The sequence below is a fragment of the Hydra vulgaris genome, chromosome 02 (assembly GCF_038396675.1).
Source record: "Hydra vulgaris chromosome 02, alternate assembly HydraT2T_AEP".
Lineage (NCBI taxonomy): Eukaryota > Metazoa > Cnidaria > Hydrozoa > Anthoathecata > Hydridae > Hydra > Hydra vulgaris.
In genome coordinates this window covers 53,724,470-53,748,582 of record NC_088921.1, presented here as the reverse complement: position 1 = coordinate 53,748,582, position 24,113 = coordinate 53,724,470, and the positions used below count along the sequence as shown (strand labels likewise).

The following is a 24,113-nucleotide window of genomic DNA, read 5'->3' as shown; positions in this document are numbered from 1 at the left end:
AAATAAGAACTATTTTGTGACTTCCCTTGAATTTTATAAATGACACAGTTAAATCTGAAATTTGTGCAGTATTTAAAGCTTTTTTTGTCTTTTAATTTTTCTTTGTTTATGATTATGTTAGAATGCGTTTAAGTTTACCATTTTTATCAATAAAAAAACGGAAAGAAGTAATTCTTATTTAATATATTTGCTGTAACAACAATATGTACTTTGTTGCAGATATACTGAGATGCTATAACAGTATTCAAACAACAGATTTTAATTTTTCTGTTGTTGAAGAAGTTATTTCTTGAGAAACATTTAAATTTTTCACGTTCTAATCTTTTATTATGTGATCATATGTTTGATGAAGGATCATCGCTTGTTAGTGAGGAAACCAGTTTTAAAGTTTTGAACTAATACACAATTTGTAAGCCATTCGATATTTTATAGTTGTATACTAAATCCTCCCTAATAAGTTTTGTAGCTTTTGTTTGCACCTTTCCAAGTTTTACTATATCATTTTTTAGTTGGATTCCAAACTGGTACTGCAAATTTGGGATGAACAATTTTTTGATTTTTGTTGCAGTTTTCATATGTGCAATTACTTTTTTCATTAAAATTAATTTATTATTTTGTTTAAAATTTGTTATTTTAAAGCAAATTGTAATGCAAGAATTTGTAAAGAAAAAAAAAAACTCCTAATTTTTTTCCTAAACTTTTTTCCAAAAAATGTGTAATTAACTTTTAAATTGTTTAACTAAGAATTAGTTTGTTATTTGAATAGTTTAACTCTCCTAACTTAATTTAATTTTAATTAACTATTTCTTCTTATTATTTGTTGTATTTAACTACTTCTGATTTTTATTTATTTTATTTTGATTGTTTTCAAGATTTAACTTTGTTTTAACTTTTTTGGCAATTGTATTTTTAAAAAGACTATTTGTTTTTGAAAAAATATTTTCATGATCTTATCAACTTAGTTTCAAGATGTAAATAAATATGTTTTTACATTTAATGAATGAATTATCCTTGTAATATTAATTTTTTTTTTAGCTGCAAAAGATATGAATAAAACAGTGGGTACATCAATAAATTTGTCTTACAACATTACAGGGACCAATCAAACTTGTACAATATGTAAATAGTTTTGTATAGAAAGTTTTTTTTATATGTTCTATAGATATTATTACATGTTATTACTATTTATAAAATTGAGTTATTTATAAATATTTATTAGAGTTGCAACATTTTCAATACATTTTTAAAACTTGCGCTTAAAAACCGATTTTCTTGAAGTACCAAAAGCAAAGTCTTTTGAAAACATTATTCACTTGTGACTGCTTACTTAAATTTTTTCACATAAATGCAATTATCATTTAGTAACAATGCAACTCTAGAAAAACTTTTGATGCTATATATTTTTATTAGTCAGACTGGTAAAGTGTTGTAATTTTTAATTTATATATATATATATATATATATATATATATATATATATATATATATATATATATATATATATTTTTATTTATTTTTATATATATATATTTTTATTTATTTATATATTTTTATATATATATATACATATGTATATATATACACACATATATATGTATATATATATATATATATATATATATGTATATATATATGTGTATATATATGTATATATATATGTATATATATGTATATATATATATGTGTATATATATATATATATATATATATATATATATATATATATATATATGTTCTTCTTATCTCAACAATTTCATATTTAAAAGAGAAGATAGATGCATTTCTACAAATGACATAAAACTAAAAACTCATCATTCAGTTGGGGCCAAAAAACACTCTTTTTATTTGCTTTTATCTCATTATTTTATATTATTTTATCTCATTTTATCTTAGTAGAAATGTGCCGATTTTTAAAGGCAGCTTAGTAATGCATTTATTTTCTTTTTTTGTAGTTTTTCTCTTTCTTCATGAACATATATATAAATAAGTAATAATTATACTTTAAGAGCTATTGAATCAATATAATGACATAAGTCTATATACATAATAATTGAAAAAAAAAAAAAAAAAAAAAACTTAAAATGCATAAAAAACTCATTTTTAATGAAAACAATAGGATAAAAGAAACTAAAATAAGCAATAAACATTCAAAAAGTGGACATTTGGGTTTAAACTTCAGTGAAGTTCTTTCAAAAACCTTTTAAAACCAAATTTTTAATAAAAATTCCTAACAAAGTTTTATGTTAAATAAATAATCCTCCAACAAGTTGAAATAATGTTAGTCTTAAATGGTCTTATGCACAGAGCTTTTTATCGAATTAAACACGGAGGTTTGATAACGTCTTTTTTTGATAAAATCAAATTAAAAATGGTGGTTTGGTAACATCAAAGTAATTTTGGCTGTTTAATACTCTTGTACATTTACCTTTTTTATAACTTTTTAAAATTCTTTATACAACATAATTAGACTTTTATTATTAGTTAATATTTAGTTAAATTATTAGTTAAGCTTAAGAAAATTTTAATTTAAAATTTAAAAATGGTGCGATAAATTTCTTTTCGCACAAAAGAATCTTAAATTGATATTATTTTAAAAGATTAAAAGTTAATTTTATGAAATTGTGTTGATAAATAAAAAAATTTTGAGCATAAAGGGTCAGATACAATAAAAGAGTATGATTTTGCATGACTCATCATGACAATGATGAGTCATGCAAAATTAAGTTTGTTTGATGGAACAAGAGATAGTAGCTTGTTTGATGGAACAAGAGATGGTAACTTGTTTGATGGGACAAGAGATGGTAGTTTCTTTTATGGAACAAGAGATGATAACTTGTTTGATGGAACAAGAGATGGTAGCTTGTTTAATGGAACAAGATATGGCAAGGGTAATGTAACAAGAGATAGTAGCTTGTTTGAGCAGCAACCATAGTAGTGTTCCTAGAAAAAAGAAAGAAATGCAATCTTATGATGATGAAGCAGAGGCTAAAACTTGGCAGCTAGAGCAGATCCACGGCGCTACATATGTCTTTAGACCTTGTCTAGGAAAGAAAGAGCATCTTAGAAGAACTAGCTCAAATATGACAACAATATTCCATAAAAAGGACAAATAAGAGATTTAGATAGATTTATAGATTATAGAGGTAGAGAATAGAATAAAAGTATGCAAATGGCAAACAAAATGAAGAGACGCAAATTTAGAAGATGCTGATTTTGCAATCGATTGTATGTATGGTTTCTATAAGACGTCAGTTGTAAAAGGTTTTCAAGAAGATGTAAAGTGGAGGTTTTAGTATGACAGTTACCAATTATTAATATAGGAATATCAGCGACAATTAAGTTATTAATTAAATTTTTTCTAGAATATAAGTTTAATTTTATGAATATTATTTATGAATGAATGATGTTTAATAATAATAATTAATTGTATATTTGAAATGATTCCTCAGTTTTGAAAATTTAGTTAGTCCCAAATAAGCCGAATTAGTTTTGTAATTCATATTTTATAGTTGTGGAACTAGTTAAGTTGCTCTATTAATATTTTATTAAATTAATGAAAGAAAAATAACTTTTATCATATAGATCAACAGACAGAATTTTATGTTCAAGAAAACATTCTAGTTGGTGGCCATGTTGGACAATTAAGCACTAATAATTATTGTAATAAGATTGTATTTCATGTTTCATCAAGTTCATTCAGCATTGAAAATGGTACCATAAAAGTAAATGATTCTTTAGACTTTGAATATTGTCGATTGTATGAGTTGAAAGTATTAGCTTTTGACCAAGGGAGCAATCAACAAGAAAATCCCATTGTTTTTAATATAACTATTCACATTATCAATGTGAATGATCAAAAACCGAAGTTTAATCAAGAAAACTATTTTGTTGCCATAAATGAGACTAATGAAACAGGCATCAGCATTTTGCAATTAAATGCTAAAGATGAAGATAATATTAGTAGTATTTACTTTTACTGCATTGGAAATGACTTTAATATGTTCCATGTTGATAATCAAACAGGAGTTATTAGTAACAAAGATCCCTTACTTCAAGAAGAACTGTATAGCTTTATCTGTGTTGTATCTGATGGTTGACTGATATGACTCATATACAAGTTAAATGTATTTTGCAGCCCAAATAATAATGATTCTACTATAATTGTGGTATATAACACTGCACCAATTAATTTTGTTGATTGCAACAGATAAAGTAAAAGACCCTTTATGATTTAGGTCAAAATGGTTTTGTAAAGTTAGTTATTGATGATCTATACAATAACACTTAATTTAATAACAAAATAATTAGTTTGGGAACTAAATTTCGGTGTAATTTATTATTTAAAAGTAGAGATTTCAGATATGGGAAGTCCGAAGCAACTTACAACAGCTTTGATTACAATTAAATTAGGGCATCTTTCATTTGAACAAATTGAGTATCCTCCATTTGTTTTGCCTATTCCTGCAATTAATATATCTGAAGGTATATACCATGATCTATACCTTGCAACTTTTACAGTAACAGCATATGACATCAACACAATATCAATAAATGTGTTTAGTCCAAATAATGACTATATTATATGGGTTGAATCAATGGAAAATAGTAGCAATGCTTTTATAATTTGGCTTAATGGAAGTTTGAATTTTGAAACCAATGATGTTATTAAATTTTTAATAATTGCTAATAATGGGAGGTTTGAATCCTTTCAAGAAGTTACAATTTTTGTAGAAGATGTTAATGAACCACCTGCATTTTTAGATGAGTTTTATGAAGTAGAGATTCAAGAAGATGCTTTTATTGGATCCTATTTAGTTACTGTACAAGGTTTTGATCCAGATCTGACTGCCAATCCAATCTTAATATATACTATTGATCCAAATTCAAATAATAATAACTCATTTGTTATAGACCAATCTGGAGTAGTCAAACTAGTCACAATACTTAACTATGTAAACAGAAACTTTTACAATCTAACCGTTATACTATCTGATGGGGTAAAGAATGCTTCAACATCAGTAATAATAAATGTGACTCCTTGTGTATACCAATGTTTTGTATTTGGTTTAAACAAACATATTCCTATTATTTCAAACATTCCTATGAATAATATCTATGAAGGTGAGTACAATCAACTATATGTTACTAATTTTACTGTAACAAGTTATGATCATTATGATAATTATACTATATCAGTCATAATATATGATTTTTTAACAAGTTTAAACCTAACAGCAAGGAGAATAAGCAACTATAACAACTTATTTTATCTTGAACTAAATGGAGTTTTAAATTTTGAAAATAATAATGCAGTTCACTATCTTGTTGAGGCTTCAAATGGGAACCTTAAGTCGTATGCTGAAGGATTAATTCTTGTACTTAATGTGAATGAACCACCGATGACTCTAGACGAGAGTTATTATGTTGAAATTAGTGAAGATGCTTTTATTGGATCATATATTGTAACTGTAAAAGGTTTTGATCCAGATATTGATGATAATCCAACTTTGACATATACCATTGATCAACTTTCAAACGAAGATAAATTGTTTGAAATTGATTTATCTTCAGGAGTGGTTCAGCTGAAGAAAACCCTATACCACACTCACAAAAATTACTACATTTTGTCTGTTATAGTATCAGATGGTATTTATTTTGTTTCAACATTAGTAAATATAAACGTAACTACTTGCAATTATAAGTGTCTTCCATCAGGCTTAAACAATTATATGCCTATCATTTCATCAATTCCTGCTGTTAATGTATTTGAAGGTGCATATAACAATTATTATTTAACTAATTACACAGTTGCAGATTATGACAGCACAAATATTTCTATAAATATATATAATTTTAACAATGATTTGAACATTACAACAAGAAGATTGAACATTTACAGTAACTTATTTGTTGTTGAATTAAGTGGTAACCTAGATTTTGAAATCAATGATGTAGTTCACTATTTTATTGAAGCAACTGATGGAGTCCTTAATTCATTAGTTGAAGGACTTCTTTTTATTATAAATGTGAATGAACCACCGATGACTCTAGATGAGAGTTATTACGTTGAAATTCGTGAAGATGCTTTTATTGGATCATTTGTTGTCACTGTTATAGGTTTTGATCCAGATATTGAAGACAATGCTATCTTGGCATATGCTATTGATCCGTTTTCAAACAGTGATAATAAGTTTGTTATTGATCCATCTTCTGGAGTAGTTAAGTTGATGAAAACACTGAATAACACTAAGAAAAGCTTTTACAACTTGTCTGTTACGGTGTCAGATAGAGTCAATTTAGTTTCAACTGCTGTGAATATAAATGTGACTCCCTGTTATAATGAGTGCTTTTACATTAGTTTAAACAAACCAGCTCCTGTCATTTCCTCTATTCCTCCAATTAATATCATGGAAGGAGAATACAGGAACTATTATTTAACTAATTTTACTGTAACAAATTATGAAAATGTTACTTTATCTATCAATGTTTATGATTTCAGTAGCAATTTGAACTTAACAGTGAAGCGACTGAACAGTTACAGCAACGTGTTTTTCGTTGAACTTACAGGAAATCTAAATTTTGAAAATGGAAATATAGTGCACTATCTTGTTAAAGCTTCTGATGGAAACCTGATGGCTGTTGCTGAAGGATCAATTTTTGTACTTGACATGAATGAACCACCAATGACTCTAGATGAGAGTTATTATGTTGAAATTTCGGAAGATGCTTTTATTGGATCGTTTGTTGTCACTGTTGAAGGTTTTGATCCAGATGTTGATGACAATGCTATCTTGGCATATGCTATTGATCCGTTTTCAAACAGTGATAATAAGTTTGTTATTGATGCATCTTCTGGAGTAGTTAAGTTGATGAAAACACTGAATTACACTAAGAAAAGCTTTTACAACTTGTCTGTTACGGTGTCAGATGGCGTTAATTTGGTTTCGACATCAGTGAATATAAACGTGACTCGTTGCGATTCTGAGTGCCTTTCTTTTGGTTTGAACAAGCCTGTTCCTGTCCTTTCTTCTATTCCTCCAGTTAATATCTTGGAAGGAGTATACAGGAGCTATTATTTAACCAATTTTACAGTTACAGATTATGAGAACGTTACTTTATCTGTCAATGTTTATGATTTCGGTAGCAATTTGAACTTAACAGTGAAGCGACTGAACAGTTACAGCAACGTGTTTTTCGTTGAACTTACAGGAAATCTAAATTTTGAAAATGGAGATATAGTGCACTATCTTGTTGAAGCTTCTGATGGAAACCTGATGGCCGTTGCTGAAGGATCGATTTTTGTACTTAACGTGAATGAACCACCGATGACTCTAGATGAGAGTTATTACGTTGAAATTCGTGAAGATGCTTTTATTGGATCGTTTGTTGTCACTGTTGAAGGTTTTGATCCAGATGTTGATGACAATGCTATCTTGGCATATGCTATTGATCCGTTTTCAAACAGTGATAATAAGTTTGTTATTGATGCATCTTCTGGAGTAGTTAAGTTGATGAAAACACTGAATTACACTAAGAAAAGCTTTTACAACTTGTCTGTTACGGTGTCAGATGGCGTTAATTTGGTTTCGACATCAGTGAATATAAACGTGACTCGTTGCGATTCTGAGTGCCTTTCTTTTGGTTTGAACAAGCCTGTTCCTGTCCTTTCTTCTATTCCTCCAGTTAATATCTTGGAAGGAGTATACAGGAGCTATTATTTAACCAATTTTACAGTTACAGATTATGAGAACGTTACTTTATCTGTCAATGTTTATGATTTCGGTAGCAATTTGAACTTAACAGTGAAGCGACTGAACAGTTACAGCAACGTGTTTTTCGTTGAACTTACAGGAAATCTAAATTTTGAAAATGGAGATATAGTGCACTATCTTGTTGAAGCTTCTGATGGAAACCTGATGGCCGTTGCTGAAGGATCGATTTTTGTACTTAACGTGAATGAACCACCGATGACTCTAGATGAGAGTTATTACGTTGAAATTCGTGAAGATGCTTTTATTGGATCGTTTGTTGTCACTGTTGAAGGTTTTGATCCAGATGTTGATGACAATGCTATCTTGGCATATGCTATTGATCCGTTTTCAAACAGTGATAATAAGTTTGTTATTGATGCATCTTCTGGAGTAGTTAAGTTGATGAAAACACTGAATTACACTAAGAAAAGCTTTTACAACTTGTCTGTTACGGTGTCAGATGGCGTTAATTTGGTTTCGACATCAGTGAATATAAACGTGACTCGTTGCGATTCTGAGTGCCTTTCTTTTGGTTTGAACAAGCCTGTTCCTGTCCTTTCTTCTATTCCTCCAGTTAATATCTTGGAAGGAGTATACAGGAGCTATTATTTAACCAATTTTACAGTTACAGATTATGAGAACGTTACTTTATCTGTCAATGTTTATGATTTCGGTAGCAATTTGAACTTAACAGTGAAGCGACTGAACAGTTACAGCAACGTGTTTTTCGTTGAACTTACAGGAAATCTAAATTTTGAAAATGGAGATATAGTGCACTATCTTGTTGAAGCTTCTGATGGAAACCTGATGGCCGTTGCTGAAGGATCGATTTTTGTACTTAACGTGAATGAACCACCGATGACTCTAGATGAGAGTTATTACGTTGAAATTCGTGAAGATGCTTTTATTGGATCGTTTGTTGTCACTGTTGAAGGTTTTGATCCAGATGTTGATGACAATGCTATCTTGGCATATGCTATTGATCCGTTTTCAAACAGTGATAATAAGTTTGTTATTGATGCATCTTCTGGAGTAGTTAAGTTGATGAAAACACTGAATTACACTAAGAAAAGCTTTTACAACTTGTCTGTTACGGTGTCAGATGGCGTTAATTTGGTTTCGACATCAGTGAATATAAACGTGACTCGTTGCGATTCTGAGTGCCTTTCTTTTGGTTTGAACAAGCCTGTTCCTGTCCTTTCTTCTATTCCTCCAGTTAATATCTTGGAAGGAGTATACAGGAGCTATTATTTAACCAATTTTACAGTTACAGATTATGAGAACGTTACTTTATCTGTCAATGTTTATGATTTCGGTAGCAATTTGAACTTAACAGTGAAGCGACTGAACAGTTACAGCAACGTGTTTTTCGTTGAACTTACAGGAAATCTAAATTTTGAAAATGGAGATATAGTGCACTATCTTGTTGAAGCTTCTGATGGAAACCTGATGGCCGTTGCTGAAGGATCGATTTTTGTACTTAACGTGAATGAACCACCGATGACTCTAGATGAGAGTTATTACGTTGAAATTCGTGAAGATGCTTTTATTGGATCGTTTGTTGTCACTGTTGAAGGTTTTGATCCAGATGTTGATGACAATGCTATCTTGGCATATGCTATTGATCCGTTTTCAAACAGTGATAATAAGTTTGTTATTGATGCATCTTCTGGAGTAGTTAAGTTGATGAAAACACTGAATTACACTAAGAAAAGCTTTTACAACTTGTCTGTTACGGTGTCAGATGGCGTTAATTTGGTTTCGACATCAGTGAATATAAACGTGACTCGTTGCGATTCTGAGTGCCTTTCTTTTGGTTTGAACAAGCCTGTTCCTGTCCTTTCTTCTATTCCTCCAGTTAATATCTTGGAAGGAGTATACAGGAGCTATTATTTAACCAATTTTACAGTTACAGATTATGAGAACGTTACTTTATCTGTCAATGTTTATGATTTCGGTAGCAATTTGAACTTAACAGTGAAGCGACTGAACAGTTACAGCAACGTGTTTTTCGTTGAACTTACAGGAAATCTAAATTTTGAAAATGGAGATATAGTGCACTATCTTGTTGAAGCTTCTGATGGAAACCTGATGGCCGTTGCTGAAGGATCGATTTTTGTACTTAACGTGAATGAACCACCGATGACTCTAGATGAGAGTTATTACGTTGAAATTCGTGAAGATGCTTTTATTGGATCGTTTGTTGTCACTGTTGAAGGTTTTGATCCAGATGTTGATGACAATGCTATCTTGGCATATGCTATTGATCCGTTTTCAAACAGTGATAATAAGTTTGTTATTGATGCATCTTCTGGAGTAGTTAAGTTGATGAAAACACTGAATTACACTAAGAAAAGCTTTTACAACTTGTCTGTTACGGTGTCAGATGGCGTTAATTTGGTTTCGACATCAGTGAATATAAACGTGACTCGTTGCGATTCTGAGTGCCTTTCTTTTGGTTTGAACAAGCCTGTTCCTGTCCTTTCTTCTATTCCTCCAGTTAATATCTTGGAAGGAGTATACAGGAGCTATTATTTAACCAATTTTACAGTTACAGATTATGAGAACGTTACTTTATCTGTCAATGTTTATGATTTCGGTAGCAATTTGAACTTAACAGTGAAGCGACTGAACAGTTACAGCAACGTGTTTTTCGTTGAACTTACAGGAAATCTAAATTTTGAAAATGGAGATATAGTGCACTATCTTGTTGAAGCTTCTGATGGAAACCTGATGGCCGTTGCTGAAGGATCGATTTTTGTACTTAACGTGAATGAACCACCGATGACTCTAGATGAGAGTTATTACGTTGAAATTCGTGAAGATGCTTTTATTGGATCGTTTGTTGTCACTGTTGAAGGTTTTGATCCAGATGTTGATGACAATGCTATCTTGGCATATGCTATTGATCCGTTTTCAAACAGTGATAATAAGTTTGTTATTGATGCATCTTCTGGAGTAGTTAAGTTGATGAAAACACTGAATTACACTAAGAAAAGCTTTTACAACTTGTCTGTTACGGTGTCAGATGGCGTTAATTTGGTTTCGACATCAGTGAATATAAACGTGACTCGTTGCGATTCTGAGTGCCTTTCTTTTGGTTTGAACAAGCCTGTTCCTGTCCTTTCTTCTATTCCTCCAGTTAATATCTTGGAAGGAGTATACAGGAGCTATTATTTAACCAATTTTACAGTTACAGATTATGAGAACGTTACTTTATCTGTCAATGTTTATGATTTCGGTAGCAATTTGAACTTAACAGTGAAGCGACTGAACAGTTACAGCAACGTGTTTTTCGTTGAACTTACAGGAAATCTAAATTTTGAAAATGGAGATATAGTGCACTATCTTGTTGAAGCTTCTGATGGAAACCTGATGGCCGTTGCTGAAGGATCGATTTTTGTACTTAACGTGAATGAACCACCGATGACTCTAGATGAGAGTTATTACGTTGAAATTCGTGAAGATGCTTTTATTGGATCGTTTGTTGTCACTGTTGAAGGTTTTGATCCAGATGTTGATGACAATGCTATCTTGGCATATGCTATTGATCCGTTTTCAAACAGTGATAATAAGTTTGTTATTGATGCATCTTCTGGAGTAGTTAAGTTGATGAAAACACTGAATTACACTAAGAAAAGCTTTTACAACTTGTCTGTTACGGTGTCAGATGGCGTTAATTTGGTTTCGACATCAGTGAATATAAACGTGACTCGTTGCGATTCTGAGTGCCTTTCTTTTGGTTTGAACAAGCCTGTTCCTGTCCTTTCTTCTATTCCTCCAGTTAATATCTTGGAAGGAGTATACAGGAGCTATTATTTAACCAATTTTACAGTTACAGATTATGAGAACGTTACTTTATCTGTCAATGTTTATGATTTCGGTAGCAATTTGAACTTAACAGTGAAGCGACTGAACAGTTACAGCAACGTGTTTTTCGTTGAACTTACAGGAAATCTAAATTTTGAAAATGGAGATATAGTGCACTATCTTGTTGAAGCTTCTGATGGAAACCTGATGGCCGTTGCTGAAGGATCGATTTTTGTACTTAACGTGAATGAACCACCGATGACTCTAGATGAGAGTTATTACGTTGAAATTCGTGAAGATGCTTTTATTGGATCGTTTGTTGTCACTGTTGAAGGTTTTGATCCAGATGTTGATGACAATGCTATCTTGGCATATGCTATTGATCCGTTTTCAAACAGTGATAATAAGTTTGTTATTGATGCATCTTCTGGAGTAGTTAAGTTGATGAAAACACTGAATTACACTAAGAAAAGCTTTTACAACTTGTCTGTTACGGTGTCAGATGGCGTTAATTTGGTTTCGACATCAGTGAATATAAACGTGACTCGTTGCGATTCTGAGTGCCTTTCTTTTGGTTTGAACAAGCCTGTTCCTGTCCTTTCTTCTATTCCTCCAGTTAATATCTTGGAAGGAGTATACAGGAGCTATTATTTAACCAATTTTACAGTTACAGATTATGAGAACGTTACTTTATCTGTCAATGTTTATGATTTCGGTAGCAATTTGAACTTAACAGTGAAGCGACTGAACAGTTACAGCAACGTGTTTTTCGTTGAACTTACAGGAAATCTAAATTTTGAAAATGGAGATATAGTGCACTATCTTGTTGAAGCTTCTGATGGAAACCTGATGGCCGTTGCTGAAGGATCGATTTTTGTACTTAACGTGAATGAACCACCGATGACTCTAGATGAGAGTTATTACGTTGAAATTCGTGAAGATGCTTTTATTGGATCGTTTGTTGTCACTGTTGAAGGTTTTGATCCAGATGTTGATGACAATGCTATCTTGGCATATGCTATTGATCCGTTTTCAAACAGTGATAATAAGTTTGTTATTGATGCATCTTCTGGAGTAGTTAAGTTGATGAAAACACTGAATTACACTAAGAAAAGCTTTTACAACTTGTCTGTTACGGTGTCAGATGGCGTTAATTTGGTTTCGACATCAGTGAATATAAACGTGACTCGTTGCGATTCTGAGTGCCTTTCTTTTGGTTTGAACAAGCCTGTTCCTGTCCTTTCTTCTATTCCTCCAGTTAATATCTTGGAAGGAGTATACAGGAGCTATTATTTAACCAATTTTACAGTTACAGATTATGAGAACGTTACTTTATCTGTCAATGTTTATGATTTCGGTAGCAATTTGAACTTAACAGTGAAGCGACTGAACAGTTACAGCAACGTGTTTTTCGTTGAACTTACAGGAAATCTAAATTTTGAAAATGGAGATATAGTGCACTATCTTGTTGAAGCTTCTGATGGAAACCTGATGGCCGTTGCTGAAGGATCGATTTTTGTACTTAACGTGAATGAACCACCGATGACTCTAGATGAGAGTTATTACGTTGAAATTCGTGAAGATGCTTTTATTGGATCGTTTGTTGTCACTGTTGAAGGTTTTGATCCAGATGTTGATGACAATGCTATCTTGGCATATGCTATTGATCCGTTTTCAAACAGTGATAATAAGTTTGTTATTGATGCATCTTCTGGAGTAGTTAAGTTGATGAAAACACTGAATTACACTAAGAAAAGCTTTTACAACTTGTCTGTTACGGTGTCAGATGGCGTTAATTTGGTTTCGACATCAGTGAATATAAACGTGACTCGTTGCGATTCTGAGTGCCTTTCTTTTGGTTTGAACAAGCCTGTTCCTGTCCTTTCTTCTATTCCTCCAGTTAATATCTTGGAAGGAGTATACAGGAGCTATTATTTAACCAATTTTACAGTTACAGATTATGAGAACGTTACTTTATCTGTCAATGTTTATGATTTCGGTAGCAATTTGAACTTAACAGTGAAGCGACTGAACAGTTACAGCAACGTGTTTTTCGTTGAACTTACAGGAAATCTAAATTTTGAAAATGGAGATATAGTGCACTATCTTGTTGAAGCTTCTGATGGAAACCTGATGGCCGTTGCTGAAGGATCGATTTTTGTACTTAACGTGAATGAACCACCGATGACTCTAGATGAGAGTTATTACGTTGAAATTCGTGAAGATGCTTTTATTGGATCGTTTGTTGTCACTGTTGAAGGTTTTGATCCAGATGTTGATGACAATGCTATCTTGGCATATGCTATTGATCCGTTTTCAAACAGTGATAATAAGTTTGTTATTGATGCATCTTCTGGAGTAGTTAAGTTGATGAAAACACTGAATTACACTAAGAAAAGCTTTTACAACTTGTCTGTTACGGTGTCAGATGGCGTTAATTTGGTTTCGACATCAGTGAATATAAACGTGACTCGTTGCGATTCTGAGTGCCTTTCTTTTGGTTTGAACAAGCCTGTTCCTGTCCTTTCTTCTATTCCTCCAGTTAATATCTTGGAAGGAGTATACAGGAGCTATTATTTAACCAATTTTACAGTTACAGATTATGAGAACGTTACTTTATCTGTCAATGTTTATGATTTCGGTAGCAATTTGAACTTAACAGTGAAGCGACTGAACAGTTACAGCAACGTGTTTTTCGTTGAACTTACAGGAAATCTAAATTTTGAAAATGGAGATATAGTGCACTATCTTGTTGAAGCTTCTGATGGAAACCTGATGGCCGTTGCTGAAGGATCGATTTTTGTACTTAACGTGAATGAACCACCGATGACTCTAGATGAGAGTTATTACGTTGAAATTCGTGAAGATGCTTTTATTGGATCGTTTGTTGTCACTGTTGAAGGTTTTGATCCAGATGTTGATGACAATGCTATCTTGGCATATGCTATTGATCCGTTTTCAAACAGTGATAATAAGTTTGTTATTGATGCATCTTCTGGAGTAGTTAAGTTGATGAAAACACTGAATTACACTAAGAAAAGCTTTTACAACTTGTCTGTTACGGTGTCAGATGGCGTTAATTTGGTTTCGACATCAGTGAATATAAACGTGACTCGTTGCGATTCTGAGTGCCTTTCTTTTGGTTTGAACAAGCCTGTTCCTGTCCTTTCTTCTATTCCTCCAGTTAATATCTTGGAAGGAGTATACAGGAGCTATTATTTAACCAATTTTACAGTTACAGATTATGAGAACGTTACTTTATCTGTCAATGTTTATGATTTCGGTAGCAATTTGAACTTAACAGTGAAGCGACTGAACAGTTACAGCAACGTGTTTTTCGTTGAACTTACAGGAAATCTAAATTTTGAAAATGGAGATATAGTGCACTATCTTGTTGAAGCTTCTGATGGAAACCTGATGGCCGTTGCTGAAGGATCGATTTTTGTACTTAACGTGAATGAACCACCGATGACTCTAGATGAGAGTTATTACGTTGAAATTCGTGAAGATGCTTTTATTGGATCGTTTGTTGTCACTGTTGAAGGTTTTGATCCAGATGTTGATGACAATGCTATCTTGGCATATGCTATTGATCCGTTTTCAAACAGTGATAATAAGTTTGTTATTGATGCATCTTCTGGAGTAGTTAAGTTGATGAAAACACTGAATTACACTAAGAAAAGCTTTTACAACTTGTCTGTTACGGTGTCAGATGGCGTTAATTTGGTTTCGACATCAGTGAATATAAACGTGACTCGTTGCGATTCTGAGTGCCTTTCTTTTGGTTTGAACAAGCCTGTTCCTGTCCTTTCTTCTATTCCTCCAGTTAATATCTTGGAAGGAGTATACAGGAGCTATTATTTAACCAATTTTACAGTTACAGATTATGAGAACGTTACTTTATCTGTCAATGTTTATGATTTCGGTAGCAATTTGAACTTAACAGTGAAGCGACTGAACAGTTACAGCAACGTGTTTTTCGTTGAACTTACAGGAAATCTAAATTTTGAAAATGGAGATATAGTGCACTATCTTGTTGAAGCTTCTGATGGAAACCTGATGGCCGTTGCTGAAGGATCGATTTTTGTACTTAACGTGAATGAACCACCGATGACTCTAGATGAGAGTTATTACGTTGAAATTCGTGAAGATGCTTTTATTGGATCGTTTGTTGTCACTGTTGAAGGTTTTGATCCAGATGTTGATGACAATGCTATCTTGGCATATGCTATTGATCCGTTTTCAAACAGTGATAATAAGTTTGTTATTGATGCATCTTCTGGAGTAGTTAAGTTGATGAAAACACTGAATTACACTAAGAAAAGCTTTTACAACTTGTCTGTTACGGTGTCAGATGGCGTTAATTTGGTTTCGACATCAGTGAATATAAACGTGACTCGTTGCGATTCTGAGTGCCTTTCTTTTGGTTTGAACAAGCCTGTTCCTGTCCTTTCTTCTATTCCTCCAGTTAATATCTTGGAAGGAGTATACAGGAGCTATTATTTAACCAATTTTACAGTTACAGATTATGAGAACGTTACTTTATCTGTCAATGTTTATGATTTCGGTAGCAATTTGAACTTAACAGTGAAGCGACTGAACAGTTACAGCAACGTGTTTTTCGTTGAACTTACAGGAAATCTAAATTTTGAAAATGGAGATATAGTGCACTATCTTGTTGAAGCTTCTGATGGAAACCTGATGGCCGTTGCTGAAGGATCGATTTTTGTACTTAACGTGAATGAACCACCGATGACTCTAGATGAGAGTTATTACGTTGAAATTCGTGAAGATGCTTTTATTGGATCGTTTGTTGTCACTGTTGAAGGTTTTGATCCAGATGTTGATGACAATGCTATCTTGGCATATGCTATTGATCCGTTTTCAAACAGTGATAATAAGTTTGTTATTGATGCATCTTCTGGAGTAGTTAAGTTGATGAAAACACTGAATTACACTAAGAAAAGCTTTTACAACTTGTCTGTTACGGTGTCAGATGGCGTTAATTTGGTTTCGACATCAGTGAATATAAACGTGACTCGTTGCGATTCTGAGTGCCTTTCTTTTGGTTTGAACAAGCCTGTTCCTGTCCTTTCTTCTATTCCTCCAGTTAATATCTTGGAAGGAGTATACAGGAGCTATTATTTAACCAATTTTACAGTTACAGATTATGAGAACGTTACTTTATCTGTCAATGTTTATGATTTCGGTAGCAATTTGAACTTAACAGTGAAGCGACTGAACAGTTACAGCAACGTGTTTTTCGTTGAACTTACAGGAAATCTAAATTTTGAAAATGGAGATATAGTGCACTATCTTGTTGAAGCTTCTGATGGAAACCTGATGGCCGTTGCTGAAGGATCGATTTTTGTACTTAACGTGAATGAACCACCGATGACTCTAGATGAGAGTTATTACGTTGAAATTCGTGAAGATGCTTTTATTGGATCGTTTGTTGTCACTGTTGAAGGTTTTGATCCAGATGTTGATGACAATGCTATCTTGGCATATGCTATTGATCCGTTTTCAAACAGTGATAATAAGTTTGTTATTGATGCATCTTCTGGAGTAGTTAAGTTGATGAAAACACTGAATTACACTAAGAAAAGCTTTTACAACTTGTCTGTTACGGTGTCAGATGGCGTTAATTTGGTTTCGACATCAGTGAATATAAACGTGACTCGTTGCGATTCTGAGTGCCTTTCTTTTGGTTTGAACAAGCCTGTTCCTGTCCTTTCTTCTATTCCTCCAGTTAATATCTTGGAAGGAGTATACAGGAGCTATTATTTAACCAATTTTACAGTTACAGATTATGAGAACGTTACTTTATCTGTCAATGTTTATGATTTCGGTAGCAATTTGAACTTAACAGTGAAGCGACTGAACAGTTACAGCAACGTGTTTTTCGTTGAACTTACAGGAAATCTAAATTTTGAAAATGGAGATATAGTGCACTATCTTGTTGAAGCTTCTGATGGAAACCTGATGGCCGTTGCTGAAGGATCGATTTTTGTACTTAACGTGAATGAACCACCGATGACTCTAGATGAGAGTTATTACGTTGAAATTCGTGAAGATGCTTTTATTGGATCGTTTGTTGTCACTGTTGAAGGTTTTGATCCAGATGTTGATGACAATGCTATCTTGGCATATGCTATTGATCCGTTTTCAAACAGTGATAATAAGTTTGTTATTGATGCATCTTCTGGAGTAGTTAAGTTGATGAAAACACTGAATTACACTAAGAAAAGCTTTTACAACTTGTCTGTTACGGTGTCAGATGGCGTTAATTTGGTTTCGACATCAGTGAATATAAACGTGACTCGTTGCGATTCTGAGTGCCTTTCTTTTGGTTTGAACAAGCCTGTTCCTGTCCTTTCTTCTATTCCTCCAGTTAATATCTTGGAAGGAGTATACAGGAGCTATTATTTAACCAATTTTACAGTTACAGATTATGAGAACGTTACTTTATCTGTCAATGTTTATGATTTCGGTAGCAATTTGAACTTAACAGTGAAGCGACTGAACAGTTACAGCAACGTGTTTTTCGTTGAACTTACAGGAAATCTAAATTTTGAAAATGGAGATATAGTGCACTATCTTGTTGAAGCTTCTGATGGAAACCTGATGGCCGTTGCTGAAGGATCGATTTTTGTACTTAACGTGAATGAACCACCGATGACTCTAGATGAGAGTTATTACGTTGAAATTCGTGAAGATGCTTTTATTGGATCGTTTGTTGTCACTGTTGAAGGTTTTGATCCAGATGTTGATGACAATGCTATCTTGGCATATGCTATTGATCCGTTTTCAAACAGTGATAATAAGTTTGTTATTGATGCATCTTCTGGAGTAGTTAAGTTGATGAAAACACTGAATTACACTAAGAAAAGCTTTTACAACTTGTCTGTTACGGTGTCAGATGGCGTTAATTTGGTTTCGACATCAGTGAATATAAACGTGACTCGTTGCGATTCTGAGTGCCTTTCTTTTGGTTTGAACAAGCCTGTTCCTGTCCTTTCTTCTATTCCTCCAGTTAATATCTTGGAAGGAGTATACAGGAGCTATTATTTAACCAATTTTACAGTTACAGATTATGAGAACGTTACTTTATCTGTCAATGTTTATGATTTCGGTAGCAATTTGAACTTAACAGTGAAGCGACTGAACAGTTACAGCAACGTGTTTTTCGTTGAACTTACAGGAAATCTAAATTTTGAAAATGGAGATATAGTGCACTATCTTGTTGAAGCTTCTGATGGAAACCTGATGGCCGTTGCTGAAGGATCGATTTTTGTACTTAACGTGAATGAACCACCGATGACTCTAGATGAGAGTTATTACGTTGAAATTCGTGAAGATGCTTTTATTGGATCGTTTGTTGTCACTGTTGAAGGTTTTGATCCAGATGTTGATGACAATGCTATCTTGGCATATGCTATTGATCCGTTTTCAAACAGTGATAATAAGTTTGTTATTGATGCATCTTCTGGAGTAGTTAAGTTGATGAAAACACTGAATTACACTAAGAAAAGCTTTTACAACTTGTCTGTTACGGTGTCAGATGGCGTTAATTTGGTTTCGACATCAGTGAATATAAACGTGACTCGTTGCGATTCTGAGTGCCTTTCTTTTGGTTTGAACAAGCCTGTTCCTGTCCTTTCTTCTATTCCTCCAGTTAATATCTTGGAAGGAGTATACAGGAGCTATTATTTAACCAATTTTACAGTTACAGATTATGAGAACGTTACTTTATCTGTCAATGTTTATGATTTCGGTAGCAATTTGAACTTAACAGTGAAGCGACTGAACAGTTACAGCAACGTGTTTTTCGTTGAACTTACAGGAAATCTAAATTTTGAAAATGGAGATATAGTGCACTATCTTGTTGAAGCTTCTGATGGAAACCTGATGGCCGTTGCTGAAGGATCGATTTTTGTACTTAACGTGAATGAACCACCGATGACTCTAGATGAGAGTTATTACGTTGAAATTCGTGAAGATGCTTTTATTGGATCGTTTGTTGTCACTGTTGAAGGTTTTGATCCAGATGTTGATGACAATGCTATCTTGGCATATGCTATTGATCCGTTTTCAAACAGTGATAATAAGTTTGTTATTGATGCATCTTCTGGAGTAGTTAAGTTGATGAAAACACTGAATTACACTAAGAAAAGCTTTTACAACTTGTCTGTTACGGTGTCAGATGGCGTTAATTTGGTTTCGACATCAGTGAATATAAACGTGACTCGTTGCGATTCTGAGTGCCTTTCTTTTGGTTTGAACAAGCCTGTTCCTGTCCTTTCTTCTATTCCTCCAGTTAATATCTTGGAAGGAGTATACAGGAGCTATTATTTAACCAATTTTACAGTTACAGATTATGAGAACGTTACTTTATCTGTCAATGTTTATGATTTCGGTAGCAATTTGAACTTAACAGTGAAGCGACTGAACAGTTACAGCAACGTGTTTTTCGTTGAACTTACAGGAAATCTAAATTTTGAAAATGGAGATATAGTGCACTATCTTGTTGAAGCTTCTGATGGAAACCTGATGGCCGTTGCTGAAGGATCGATTTTTGTACTTAACGTGAATGAACCACCGATGACTCTAGATGAGAGTTATTACGTTGAAATTCGTGAAGATGCTTTTATTGGATCGTTTGTTGTCACTGTTGAAGGTTTTGATCCAGATGTTGATGACAATGCTATCTTGGCATATGCTATTGATCCGTTTTCAAACAGTGATAATAAGTTTGTTATTGATGCATCTTCTGGAGTAGTTAAGTTGATGAAAACACTGAATTACACTAAGAAAAGCTTTTACAACTTGTCTGTTACGGTGTCAGATGGCGTTAATTTGGTTTCGACATCAGTGAATATAAACGTGACTCGTTGCGATTCTGAGTGCCTTTCTTTTGGTTTGAACAAGCCTGTTCCTGTCCTTTCTTCTATTCCTCCAGTTAATATCTTGGAAGGAGTATACAGGAGCTATTATTTAACCAATTTTACAGTTACAGATTATGAGAACGTTACTTTATCTGTCAATGTTTATGATTTCGGTAGCAATTTGAACTTAACAGTGAAGCGACTGAACAGTTACAGCAACGTGTTTTTCGTTGAACTTACAGGAAATCTAAATTTTGAAAATGGAGATATAGTGCACTATCTTGTTGAAGCTTCTGATGGAAACCTGATGGCCGTTGCTGAAGGATCGATTTTTGTACTTAACGTGAATGAACCACCGATGACTCTAGATGAGAGTTATTACGTTGAAATTCGTGAAGATGCTTTTATTGGATCGTTTGTTGTCACTGTTGAAGGTTTTGATCCAGATGTTGATGACAATGCTATCTTGGCATATGCTATTGATCCGTTTTCAAACAGTGATAATAAGTTTGTTATTGATGCATCTTCTGGAGTAGTTAAGTTGATGAAAACACTGAATTACACTAAGAAAAGCTTTTACAACTTGTCTGTTACGGTGTCAGATGGCGTTAATTTGGTTTCGACATCAGTGAATATAAACGTGACTCGTTGCGATTCTGAGTGCCTTTCTTTTGGTTTGAACAAGCCTGTTCCTGTCCTTTCTTCTATTCCTCCAGTTAATATCTTGGAAGGAGTATACAGGAGCTATTATTTAACCAATTTTACAGTTACAGATTATGAGAACGTTACTTTATCTGTCAATGTTTATGATTTCGGTAGCAATTTGAACTTAACAGTGAAGCGACTGAACAGTTACAGCAACGTGTTTTTTGTTGAACTTACAGGAAATCTAAATTTTGAAAATGGAGATATAGTGCACTATCTTGTTGAAGCTTCTGATGGAAACCTGATGGCCGTTGCTGAAGGATCGATTTTTGTACTTAACGTGAATGAACCACCGATGACTCTAGATGAGAGTTATTACGTTGAAATTCGTGAAGATGCTTTTATTGGATCGTTTGTTGTCACTGTTGAAGGTTTTGATCCAGATGTTGATGACAATGCTATCTTGGCATATGCTATTGATCCGTTTTCAAACAGTGATAATAAGTTTGTTATTGATGCATCTTCTGGAGTAGTTAAGTTGATGAAAACACTGAATTACACTAAGAAAAGCTTTTACAACTTGTCTGTTACGGTGTCAGATGGCGTTAATTTGGTTTCGACATCAGTGAATATAAACGTGACTCGTTGCGATTCTGAGTGCCTTTCTTTTGGTTTGAACAAGCCTGTTCCTGTCCTTTCTTCTATTCCTCCAGTTAATATCTTGGAAGGAGTATACAGGAGCTATTATTTAACCAATTTTACAGTTACAGATTATGAGAACGTTACTTTATCTGTCAATGTTTATGATTTCGGTAGCAATTTGAACTTAACAGTGAAGCGACTGAACAGTTACAGCAACGTGTTTTTCGTTGAACTTACAGGAAATCTAAATTTTGAAAATGGAGATATAGTGCACTATCTTGTTGAAGCTTCTGATGGAAACCTGATGGCCGTTGCTGAAGGATCGATTTTTGTACTTAACGTGAATGAACCACCGATGACTCTAGATGAGAGTTATTACGTTGAAATTCGTGAAGATGCTTTTATTGGATCGTTTGTTGTCACTGTTGAAGGTTTTGATCCAGATGTTGATGACAATGCTATCTTGGCATATGCTATTGATCCGTTTTCAAACAGTGATAATAAGTTTGTTATTGATGCATCTTCTGGAGTAGTTAAGTTGATGAAAACACTGAATTACACTAAGAAAAGCTTTTACAACTTGTCTGTTACGGTGTCAGATGGCGTTAATTTGGTTTCGACATCAGTGAATATAAACGTGACTCGTTGCGATTCTGAGTGCCTTTCTTTTGGTTTGAACAAGCCTGTTCCTGTCCTTTCTTCTATACCTCTTGTTAGTGTTTCTGAAGGGATGTACAACAGTTTTTTTCTCACTAGTTTTACTGTGTCTGATTTCGACAATGATAATGTTTCTGTTAATATTATTGGTTGTTGTAGTAATTTTTCTCTTACTGCAAGGAATATAGATAATGGTTTGTTTGTCGTTGAGTTGAATGGATTTCTCAGTTCTAAGCTCAGTGATGTAATCTCATATACTGTTGTTGCTTTTGATGGGTTCTTAAATTCATATGCGGTAGGCATGATTTTAGTTAATCCTGTATTAGAAGCAAATCACAATCCTTATTTTCTTGTGTTAGATTACTTTGTTGCACTTAATGTTTACACTTCTTATGTTACAACTTTACTTGCCTCTGATGAAGGGTCTTGTTGTATTGGAGAGTTGAACTATAAGTCTTCCAATGAAGCATTTAATGTTAGCAACTCTGGTGTTGTCTCTGTTTTAAATTGGGCACTAATAGGGAACTCTACTGATTTTTTTGTAAATGTTTTTGATAATAATGTTCCATCTCTGTCATCATTAGTTCAAGCTCATGTGTTTGTGACTGTAATTGGTATTTTAGAGCCAATGCCAGAGTATTTCTTCTATAATGTTTCTGTTAAAGAAGATATACTTTTAAATTCTTATATACTGTGTGTAAATGCTACTATTCCAAATAGTTATGGCAATGTAGAGTTTTTTATGGTTGATCAAGAGGCTGAGTCATTTTTTGATATTGGTTTTGTAAGTGGAATTGTCATTTTAATTAAAAATTTGGACTACGAAATAGAAGTTGCTCATAAATTTGTTATTTTGCTACGTAACTCATTAGATCATCAGAAGACTTCTATTGCTACAGTTCTTGTTAACATTATTAATGTTAATGATGTACCACCTGTATTTTTGTCCCGGTCGAAAGATATTTTTTTAGATGAGAGTACAAGTATTGGTCAGTTAGTTTCTATTCTTTTGGCCTTTGATAAAGATAGTGTTAACTTAACCTATCAAATTATTGATGGAAATTCTGAGTATACATTTAGTGTCAATCAACTTGGTGAAATTCGTGTGAACAATACATTAAATGCTACAAAATCTAGTTTTTATAATTTGGTTTGTATAGCTCAAGATGGAACTTTTTTTTCTGATAAAATAGATATTCGAATTACAATCAGGCCATCGGCTTGTTTATCAGCCTCTTCTTTATCTTCCAATATAGTATCAACAAATACCTTTCTAAACTTTTCGCAGCAGTATGAAGCTTATAACATTGATGTACAAGCAGATTTCTCATCAAGTGATCCAGATTGTATGATTACATTATTTGCATTTTTTGAAATAATAAATAAAATTAAATAAGTGTATATATAAGAAATATTTATATTTATATATATATATATATATATATATATATATATATATATATATATATATATATATATATATATATATATATATATATATATATATATATATATATATATATATATATATATATACATATATATACATATATGTATGTATACATATATATATATATATATATATATATATATATATATATATATATATATATATATATATATATATACTCGCATTTTTGTCTTTAATTTTTACCATTAAATGTAAACTTTATTTCTTTCTTATTTTTTTAATTAATTGAAAAGAAAATCAGAAACAATT

At 32.8% G+C, this 24,113-nt stretch overlaps 2 protein-coding genes across 2 annotated transcripts in view; both read left to right on the top strand.

Annotated features, from left to right (window-relative positions):
• The window catches only part of LOC136077035 (uncharacterized), a 44,790-nt gene extending 39,176 nt beyond the window's left edge, over positions 1–5,614 (top strand). The window contains exons 5-6 of the mRNA XM_065791375.1: positions 1,036–1,119; positions 3,583–5,614. Of these exons, the coding sequence (XP_065647447.1) occupies positions 1,036–1,119; positions 3,583–4,097 (599 nt within the window). The 3' untranslated portion in view covers positions 4,098–5,614. The remainder of the gene's footprint in view (positions 1–1,035; positions 1,120–3,582) is intronic.
• The window catches only part of LOC101237052 (protocadherin Fat 4), a 48,136-nt gene continuing 28,262 nt past the window's right edge, over positions 4,240–24,113 (top strand). The window contains exon 1 of the mRNA XM_065791374.1: positions 4,240–23,739. Within this exon, the coding sequence (XP_065647446.1) occupies positions 4,362–23,739 (19,378 nt within the window). The 5' untranslated portion in view covers positions 4,240–4,361. The remainder of the gene's footprint in view (positions 23,740–24,113) is intronic.